The 10,798-nt window shown below is 43.3% G+C and overlaps 1 protein-coding gene across 2 annotated transcripts in view; it reads left to right on the top strand.

The window, feature by feature from the left end:
- The first annotated feature begins 1,323 nt into the window (after positions 1-1,323).
- ESRP1 (epithelial splicing regulatory protein 1) overlaps positions 1,324-10,798 on the top strand; it is a 70,442-nt gene continuing 60,967 nt past the window's right edge. For both annotated transcript variants that reach the window (XM_068107951.2, XM_068107950.2), the window contains exons 1-5: positions 1,324-1,748; positions 1,838-1,966; positions 5,138-5,251; positions 5,516-5,630; positions 7,720-7,812. In XM_068107951.2, coding sequence (XP_067964052.2) covers positions 1,617-1,748; positions 1,838-1,966; positions 5,138-5,251; positions 5,516-5,630; positions 7,720-7,812 — 583 coding nt within the window. In that variant the 5' untranslated portion in view covers positions 1,324-1,616. The remainder of the gene's footprint in view (positions 1,749-1,837; positions 1,967-5,137; positions 5,252-5,515; positions 5,631-7,719; positions 7,813-10,798) is intronic.

Genomic DNA, 10,798 nt, shown 5'->3' with positions numbered 1-10,798 from the left:
TTTCCTAGGCTCTTTGTCAGCACTGCATTAATGACCTGCTGTATATTAAATCCGTTTAAGTTGTCGAACAGACTTTATTGACTTGCAGATGTGTGCTTGTGGGAAAGCAGAGTCGCAGTTAGTGAACAACAGGTGGGACAAGGCTCAAACTGTGGCACGCACGAGGGAAAGGCTGCAGGTAGTAATTGTAAACTTTAAATTGAATCCCGGGAACAAGGGTGTGGTGCTCCATGACGTGGATACACCAGTTCATGCTCGAGTTTGGTCCGACAACTCAGATACATAATTACAGATTTCGGAGGAAATAAAAAAACACGATATATTTTACGTTTCATTGATAATTCCATTGATTTCATGGAAGTCGGGATCGGATTTTAAGGAAGTCGGGATCGGATTTTAATAAAGTCGATCGGATTGTGTTGAGTTTTGGGAACTAAAGATTTGTGAATTCATTTCGAAGTTTTGGTTTAACCGTTTCTCCATCTATAAACTAAATCGAAGTCGAAATTATTTGCGCAATTAACGCATTTCATGATTAATGGTTGAAGGTGCGATCGAATCTCTGTTGGTTTTATTTAGCCTTGCACAGGTAACCGATACACGTTTGCTTTGTCTAGTCGAGCGAGCTCTTTTTGCCGGAGGCATCGATCGCTTTGTTTGAAACAAGTTCGGCCTCTTGTTGCGCAAAAAGACAGTCAAGTGCACCTGGGCGTCGAAACACGGCCAACCGGACCGGACAGGTCGCCGTGTTTGCATTTGCCGTGCAAGTTTAGGGGCGGAACTGCACGTCGCTTTGTGCCTTGACGGTCGATTATCATGTACCGTGATCATTCCTGCCTACCTGGCGTGCAGGCTTTCCCCACCCGTGCACGCCTTCATGCGTCCGGCAAACCTGTGCCGGTATTCGCAGCGAGTGCAGGTAAAGCAAACACGGGGAGAGGTTGGCTCGTTCCGAACCGCCAAATGGATTTTTTAATTCTTTTAGCGAGGCTCACCGACAATGTCACCGCACACCTACGGTTGGCGCTATACACAATGGCGACGAGCACAACAGTCAACAAGGTATCGAGTCGGTAACACAAAGGTGCTTTTTAACGTGTACGCCCGCCGGTGATCGGCATAGTTCGGGACCGACGCAAAAGTGTTTACTTTTCGCTCGCGGCGGTATTCAGCGCCACGTACCCCGCACGCGGCCCCAGAAATGGCGGCGCGATGGGAGGGACGTAATGACGTCACGGCGGGCGTGGCGCAATGACGTCACCGCGAGGCCCATCCCAGCCAGGTAAAGCTGTTCCTGCAACGCGCTTAACGATTCGCCTGTCTGTAGGAAAAAAAAAACGAGGTGTGGATGGGGCAGGGAGATGGCGTGCGGCCCGGCGGGGGCGGTATTCAGGTCGGGCGTGGGTGGGAGTGTACGTACGGGCGTACAGGTAGAGTTAAGTCGCTTTTTGGTGAAGGGCAGGGCAGGGAAAGGTGGCGGGTTGCAGTTCACACTGACTTGTTGCTGTGGGAAATCGCTTGTTCCTGCAATTGGAGAAGCTTTATCGACGCTGTACAGTTGAATTACGTAGTTTTTACTTTGTGTCGTGCGTGTTCTTGGCTTAAGGTGAGCAATCATGTCAACCGCGCCACAGTGTCTTGTGGCGTTTTTCAGTGTCACCGCGGGGGAGAATGGACCGAAGCTCGGCTCGGACGAAAGCGAAACGGTGCTGCTCACCTGGCAGGTGGTTGACGTCCTCGAGCAAAAGGTAAAATGCCTCGCCGTGAGTTACCTTTGCCGTTCTTAACGTTACCTGTCGTCGCACTCTCGGGCTCACTGTAATGGGTTCACCTGCAGGCGGGAGACGTCCACAAGGCGCTGGTCAAACCTGAGTCTTGGCAGGTGAACGAGGCATGCTCGGAAGAGACCGGTCTGAGCGATACGGACTTGGCAGAAGCAGTTTCCCTTGAGCAGGTGTTGCAGCAGGTGAGGGCTTTGGAATCTTCAGCACCAAATACATTATTATTATTATCATTATTATCGTATTATTCACATTTCTGGTTTTATAACGAGGATTTGGGTCGGGCGGAGTATTAAGGACCAAACGGATTGCTTTCTGCGCAGGTTCCTTTACAAGTTTACCTGGAGCTCCAATGCATGTTATTTATTTACTTCCTTTTTTGGTTCATTGCTCACTCAATTACTAAACTTCCATTAAACAACCTCAAACGGTGTGTGTGTGTGTGTGTGTGTGTGTGTGTGTGTGTGTGTGTGTGTGTGTGTGTGTGTGTGTGTGTGTGTGTGTGTGTGTGTGTTGGTGTGTGTGTTGGTGTGTGTGTTGGTGTGTGTGTTGGTGTGTGTGTGTTGGTGTGTGTGTTGGTGTGTGTGTTGGTGTGTGTGTTGGTGTGTGTGTGTTGGTGTGTGTGTGTTGGTGTGTGTGTTGGTGTGTGTGTTGGTGTGTGTGTTTGTGTTAGTGTGTGAATTGGTGTGTGAATGTATGTATATGTATATATTCACATATATTGGTGTGTGAATGTGTGTATATGTATATGTAGATATACACATATATTGATGTGTGAATGTGTGTATATTATGTATATGTATATATTCACATATATTGGTGTGTGAATGTGTATATATGTATATGTATATATACACATATATTGGTGTGTGAATGTGTGTATATGTATATTATACAGACTTGGCATTTAATATGGAATTTTTTTTTGTGGGGGTGAACTTACTTTTCAAGATGACTTAGAACCAAAAGTTCATTGGAATTATGTTGAAATTATTCTTGATTTTGTTAATGTGACGTTTAAAAGAAACAAAAACCACATTTGACATTTCGAAGCAAATAAATTGATCCTCGAAAGTGATGTAAACTGATATCGAACTCAATTCACGGACAGTACTGTGTTAAACTTCTGTCCGTTTTCCAGAAGTATCTCTTTATTTTGCACATTAGCCAAAAAAAAATTCAACAAGAACAAAAGCTAAATTATGACTGGGATTACGGACAGTAAAATTACAGTTCAGTACTTCGTGTAACCCCCACAAGCATTCAGGAGAGCACGTACACGTCGACGCATGCTGTTCACGAGATTTGCCAAGGTTTGGACAGGAATCGCTTGCCATGCAGTGACAAGAGTCTGCTGCAATTCACGCACAGAGGTCGGCTGCTGGTCCAAGTTGTCGATTTGATGCGTTATTTCTGGCCACAAGTTCTCTATCGGATTCATATCCGGGGACATGGCAGGCCACTCCATATGCTCTCCACCACGTTCAGCAAGAAAGTGTTGGATCATGCGAGCACGATGAGGCCGTGCATTGTCATCTTGGAAGACAAAGTTTCCTCGAAAGGCTGCACGAGCAAATGGAAGCAATGTTTCTTCCAGAATGGCCCTGTACTTGAACTGGTTCAGGTTTCCATTCAGAACAACCAGGTCAGTTTTGCCCCCTGCATGAAAAGCAGCCCAAACGGTCACCCCACCACCTCCAGCTTGGACTCTTGGCACTATACAATCTTCGTTGTGGGCTTCATGCACTTGTCTGCGCACTCGGACGCGGCCATCTTGACGATAGACCAGAAATCTAGACTCGTCACTGAAGGTCACGTGATTCCAGTGTCCTGGCTGCCATTGACGGTGCTCTCTGGCCCACTGCAATCGGCGCTGGCTGTGTTGTCTGGTCAGGCGTGGCTTTCTCAGGGGATGCCTGGCACGATAGCCTGCTTGAACCAGTCGTTGGTTGACTAGCCTTCTGGATACAGGCACATTTGTCAGTTGATGCCACTCAGCCCTACGCCGATTAGCTGACTTGGTACGGCCATTGCAGACTAACCGGTGCAGCTGGCGATCATCTCTCCTTGTGGTTCTGCATGGACGTCCTGGCCTCGGTATTGGAGTAGGGACACCCCTCTGAGCATTTCGTTTCAGGATCTTTGACACCTGACCTTGAGTGATGCCATACTGCCGAGCAATAGCAGGCTGTTTCATGCCAGAATTTCGTAAAGCCACCACTCCATGACAAACAGCATTGTCAAGTTGACGGACCATCTCCAGAGGAAGCGGCAATAACTTTTGTAGACGTGCAGCAGTTGTTTTCCACGAATACAGAACGCAACAACCCTTGTATACCCGATTGTGAAGCCAATCGTCAAATGTATCTGTCCTTACATTTTGTCACGCCACCTGTGATATAATCCTGTTATTGACTTCTTGCTGCGAAAGACATTCAGTGACATGGTTCTTTCAACAAAGACATCACCGAAGGGTAAAAAAAAACTCACCAGATTGATATACTGAGTTCAGAAAGTAAACCCATGTCAAGAAAAAAAATATATATTCCATATTAAATGCCAAGTCTGTATATGTATATGTATATATACACATATATTGGTGTGTGTGTGTGTGTGTGTGTGTGTGTGTGTGTGTGTGTGTGTGTGTGTGTGTGTGTGTGTGTGTGTGTGTGTGTATATAATTATATATATATATATATATATTGTGTGTGTGTGTGTGTGTGTGTGTGTGTGTGTGTGTGTGTGTGTGTGTGTGTGTGTGTGTGTGTGTGTGTGTGTGTGTGTGTGTGTGTGTGTGTGTGTGTGTGTGTGTGTGTGTGTGTATGTATATATATATATATATAGATATATATATATATATATAGATATATATAGATATATATAGATATATATAGATATGATCAGTGCTGGAGGTTATTTGATTGTTGATTTTCCACTTTGCCACGTTTTCGAATTCGAAATTGGGTAATTTGTGCCATTTTGTGGAAGTAAGTTCTGGGTGATCGCAACTTGTAAATGAAGGGAACAACGAAGGATACATTCGCACTTTTAAGCATGTTAAGTAATCCAGAGGTGTGAGATGAGCATCAGGAGCAGCCATTCTATTACATACCTGTTCTGCTCCCTGCACAAGCAAAACCTTCACCAAAAACGACAAAAGTGGCCGACTGGTGAAACCTGTTCTTAATCGCTGCATAATCTACTCTTTAAGCATTCTGGGAAACTTAAACCTGAGTCATGTACGCTTGTCCCTGTGACGGTGGTGAAAGGTAAAAGCGCTGGGCGTGGAGCATTGTGTGCACAGTTGTGAGCTAATCGTGTTGACGTTGGCCGACCCTGTTGATATTTCCCTGCAGGTCCACCTTGCCATCGCCAATGAACTCAACCTTGGCCCTGGGTCTCCATTTGTGCTGTGTACTGATGGCCAGCTGCATATCCGTCAGGTGTTGCATCCAGAGGCAGTCAAGAAGGTGTGGGGACATTGCTTCCCCCCTGCTCCCCAATCACCCAAAACCCCACCCATCACACCATCCCACAGCCCCCCTTTCACACTCCCCTCCCTCTCCAAGAACTTGACATCCAAAATTAAGAAGCTTTCAAAATGCTTCATGTGATGTTATTGTTGGCTGTTTGACAGGGACAGATTGGGAATAGTTACACATGAGGGTTATATATATATATTACACACACATATATAATAATTTTTTTTAAATATTCATTGTTTTATTTTTCAGAGTGTCACACTCCTCGAATGCTTCCACTCCTTTTTTGATTTACGTAAGGAGTTCAAAAAGAGCTGCCCTGATGCTCCAGACCTGAAGGACGTGGATGTCCCTGCAATGGCCGAATGTATCCTTACTGTGACATGACCTTAACAGAACACAAATGAATGAAATACTTCCACATATATTTATTCTCTTCTCTTTTGTAAAATACAATGTGTTGGTGATCAACAACACATTTAGTGCACAATAATGAATAGTTGTAATTGCATCAGAGTATGTGTATATCCTCGCAGTTTATCCAAAGTAATTGCGAAAAATGTGCCTAATTGCAGTTAGACACCAGGTAAAGCGTACCCAGCTGGCCACTGTGGCATAGTCCTGTTGGCGTGGCCTAGATTTTTATTTTATACTGTTGTCCTGCACGGGTAAGCACCATTTAAAGGCCTGACGAAGGAAGTTTTTCAACCACAGTTGTTTGTAAAAAAAAAAAAAAAAAATCCAACCACTGCTGGATTCGGGAAGATCCATGTTCAAAACTAGGGGCAACACCAACATGTGTCGCCGCACCTGGGCCTTGCCTGTGTGCAGCCATAAAGTTGGTGTTACCTGTGGTTTTGAATGTGACCATAATTGCTAGATTGTAGTAAGTGATAAAGGAATCGCAAATTGTAAATTTTGACTTGCTAAACCAATCGGTGTTCATCCCACAAGGTCTTCCAATGTTCTCTACATTCAGTGGGCATGACTTGCTGTGCTTTTGCTGTTGGTGTCTGATTGCCCTCCATGTGATTGTGCTCAGTATGGCACTGTAGACACGCCCACAATACACCCAATGCCACGCCCACAACACACCCAATGCCACGCTCATTGCATATTCTTATGAATGGCCCCCTCCCTGTGACTCATGCTGACGTTGTACCCCAAAAATAGTTTATATTGTGAATATTGTACTTTCCTGAAACTTGTAGCTCTTGCCGATGTGTGATGTTATGACAATGTGTCAAGACAGTTGTGATTAATAAAATAGATCTGAAATGTTGGCTTGGGACTTTGGCTGTGTTGGGGTAAGGGGAGGGGGGAGAGAGGGTGAAGGAAAAGTTTTGAGGGTGAATTCTTTACCCATGCCTGGAGTTATTGAATCCGATACCTACCAGTAACCTTTGAAGGTGCAGGTGCTTGGCTGTTGTACGAAAAGTTCGTAAAAGTTTAATAAGTGGATACAGTGAAGGTTTTTTTATTTTTCTTTCTTACCTTGCAATAGAGGTCAGGCAATCTCAGCTACAATTTTTTATAATGTTCTCTGTAGTGGGTGATATAATAATGTGAAAACATGTAACACCCACTTGGATAGGTAGGTGTGTGTGTGTGTGTGTGTGTGTGTGTGTGTGTGTGTGTGTGTGTGTGTGTGTGTGTGTGTGTGTGTGTGTGTGTGTGTGTGTGTGTGTGTGTGTGTGTGTGTGTGTGTGTGTGTGTGTGTGTGTGTGTGTGTGTGTGTGTGTAAGTTGCTTGGAGAGGGTGTGGTGGTGGGGATGCATTCTCGGTTGAAATCTTTGGGTGTCTCCGATAGCATGGAATGCAGCACACCCAAATGGCTGCCGGCATGCGTGTAAATGCAGGAGTCGAGTTTGGAGAAAGGAAATGTTTGACGCAATTGAAACGAGAAGTTTGACACAATTGCCGCACAGATTAAAATGTCCCGGAGTTGCTCAAAATGTTGATTATTTTTACCATCTCTCGTGATTGCAAGGTTTGCCATCTTTTGTTTCTCAAGAGTCTGTGGCCCCAGCATCTCACCCCACTTCAAAACCCTTCCGCCACTCCTTTATCTCTTTTGCTTCCTTGTTCTCCTCTCGTGAAAAATTATGTATACGTGTTGGACAAGACAAATTTGTCCAAACTAAACAAGGGAAGCAATTTGAGTCTCAAATGTACCAGGCTCTTGTTTGTCGTAAAACATGGTCTCCATTTTCATCATTTGCTCATCCCACTTTTAACATCAAAATAAATATATAACTTTTCATTTTGGTAGACATTGTTCTCCCAGGAGTTTTGGCCTTTGTGTGAAGATCCATGGAGGTTGTCCTTGGATGCAGAGCTTGGTCCTGGTTTCTATTCGACTATAACCACTAAGTTTGTTTATTCGAGTTCATATATATATATATGTATCTATATGGCTTCTCTTGGTGTTGAATTTCTTTTACGAAGCATTGCAGATCTGAAAATCGAAACCAATTTGGAAGAGTTTGGAGTTTCCCATGTACGTTTGATGGGACAGATAATCCAAGCACTCCTTTCTGAGCCGTACAGTAAGTCACATGACCTCATTTATTTTATTTTTATATTTCGTTTGGTCTTTCCAGGCCCCAATGTTAAACTTGTAATTCCAAAACACTTTACCCATTTGAGGATGTAGATGTTATTTATGGCCAGCGGTGAGTAGTTTCTCGTGCTCACTGCCATATATGAACATTATTTTCACATTTTTTCATAATATGACATAAATGTAATGGGTAATCATTAAAGAAAATTGCCTCCACTGTTAAGGTCACATATGTGTAATGTGCCTGGACACTTTCACTATATACAATAATTTAAGGGAGCTCGATGTGCAAGTGTGAACAATTCCATTTTGATGTTTGTATTAAGAGTTTCTATTTATTTATTTTTATTTACTTGATTTGTAATCCTTTGCTAGATCTCATCTTTCCCGACAATTTTCCAAACGTGTTGAGTCGCGGTGTCATTTCAGATATTTGAACTTGTAGCCATTTAATTTCCTGTACATCTATCTGACCTAGGTGCGAAAATAAGACGAATTATTTGACTTCCGCAAAATAAAACTTCCTCAATGGGAATTATTTGATTTTGATATTGGCTTATTTTTGCTTATTAAATAGCACATTTGTTCAGCGTGAACATCGGGTTGAGGCATAGAAGTGCTCTCGGCCCTCATGTTTATCATGATGTTGGAGCTAGTTAGCAGGAAGGTAAACATGAAGGGTGTAGTATGGGGAGGATGTTATATGCGGACGATGTGGTGGAGAGTGGGCGGGAGATGCAGAAGGTACTGGGGGAGTGGAAGGAGGCTTTCTAGAAACATGGATACAAGGGGTGGGGGGGGGGGGGGGTGTGCTAATGCATGGAGGAGGGTGGAGGGATTGATGGTAGGCAGAAAGAAACGTCAAGAAAATTGAAAGAGAAAGTTCTGATGTTATGTGTAATGCCGGCTACCTTTACGGTTTGGTGACAGTGGCACTGACAGAGAGACAACACCAGAGGCTACAGGTCTGTGGGAACAACCGGGTCATGAGGATTGCAGGAGTATCGAAGGTGGGTAGAAGGAGGATGGATGGACTGAGGAGATTGGTGTGCAGATGAGCTCAATTGGGAGATGGTAAAAAGCTGGCTGAAGTAGGCTGGACACTTGGTGTGGAAGAGAGAATGGCAAAGGGAGTGGATAGGTTGAGGGAGCAAGGCAAGAGGAAAAGATGTAGACCGCGGTTGAGATGGGGGGGATTGCGTCAAGAGGGATATAAGTAAGGTTGGGGTGGTTGGAGGGTGGACAGAATTGGCTTTGGAGAGGGGAGTGGAGGAGTATCGTGGTCAGGGCATGGCAGAAGATTGGTACCATTTCACCTCACCCCTTATAAAGTGATGAGAGGAAGAAGAACATGTATCACAAGTGCCAGGGTGTTCAATCCAATATTTTTACGAGCTAACCTCTGATATTTTCTACCACATTTCTCAGTTTTGTTTATTCTATTTTGTATTGGGGAAAATAAGTCTTTAGTGGTTTAAGATTTTAAAGCCCGATTCAATTGGAACATGGTCTGCAATGGAACAGACTGGGCACAAGGCCAATCACTGCTAGTTTTGAAAAACAAATCTTCATCAAATTGCTAATTTGGGATTTTCTTACCGCATCACATTAGAATTTAGTTGTTGTTTTCAATATTTAACTCTGGGGCCTGCCTCAAATGATGTTGATGACCAACATGATGATCAATAGGAAAAGTCATCTTTGATGCATCATTGCTCTTTGTTAGTGGAAACTGCAAATGACGAATGGAACTCTTTTCATGCTACCGGTGGCATGACAAATCAAACTAGAAAGCACTCTAAAATGCAAGCCTGTCCTGTCCACATCTGCCTTGTACTCAAACTAAACTTAATGAAAATAACAGCCACAAAAAGGAATTAAAATTTATTAATTGGTGTTCTCCATATTCTCAAAAGAAAGATTTGTTAAAAATTTGAGGAGAAAAGTTCAAATGGTTATGCGTTGGACATACATATATATATACACACACACACACACACACACACACACACACACACACACACACACACACACACACACACACACACACACACACCTCCCCCTGAGTGGGTGGATGGGCTAACAATTATAATGTGGGTGTGTTGCGTCATGTTATCCTGTGAACCTTCAACACAGCACGTTTTCCATCCAATGTACAAAATGAGTGAAGGTTTGTCCATATTACATGCTGAGCAATCTTACTAGGTTTTTCCAATTTCTTAACATTCCTTTTTGACAAATTACCAAATGTACATATCAAATCGAAAGCAAGAAGACTTTGAATCAAGATTTGATAGAAAATAACCAAATTTATACTATCAATATGAAACTCTCAATTTCCATAAAAAGTACAATCTTTGGTTCGCTTTACTGGCCAACACTCATCTTATTATTGCTCCATTTAAACTTATCGATTACTGTTCCCAAATACCTGTGCTCAGGAACTTTTTCAGTACTATAAACATGAATGATCAAAGGGTCATGGCTAGCCGCTAAGCAGCAATAATCAAAAATAATTTCCTTTGACTTGTTGACGTCAACAACTAAATAATGATGTCACACCTGTCTACAAACTTCTGAACTTCGTTCACGTATTCATGCCTATCGTTCAGTAGGAACACAATAATTATTGTATAATTTTCATATTTGATGACACTACAATTAGGTCTTGAACTGGAGGAGTCACTTGTGTATATAAAGAAAACAAAATGGGAGAGACAACATAACTTTGTGGTGTGCCAAGACTAAAAAACACACACAGAAATGTTATACCATATTATTGCACTTCATCCATTGTGGTCTATGAAGCCTGGTGTTGGCTTAGCGGTTAGGGTGCTGGCTTGGGAACCTGGGATCCTCCGTAACAAAATCCCGGTTAATCAACGAGTTGACGCCAGGGGGGTTCACTCAGCCTGTCATCCTTCTGAGGTCGACAAATTGAGTACCAGTTCACTGGTAATTCCCTGTGTCGC

This window comes from Myxine glutinosa, chromosome 2 (assembly GCF_964187855.1).
Source record: "Myxine glutinosa chromosome 2, kmMyxGlut1.1, whole genome shotgun sequence".
Classification (NCBI taxonomy): Eukaryota; Metazoa; Chordata; class Myxini; order Myxiniformes; family Myxinidae; genus Myxine; species Myxine glutinosa.
The sequence above is the reverse complement of the archived record's forward strand: the minus strand, read 5'-3'. Positions and strand labels throughout refer to the sequence as shown.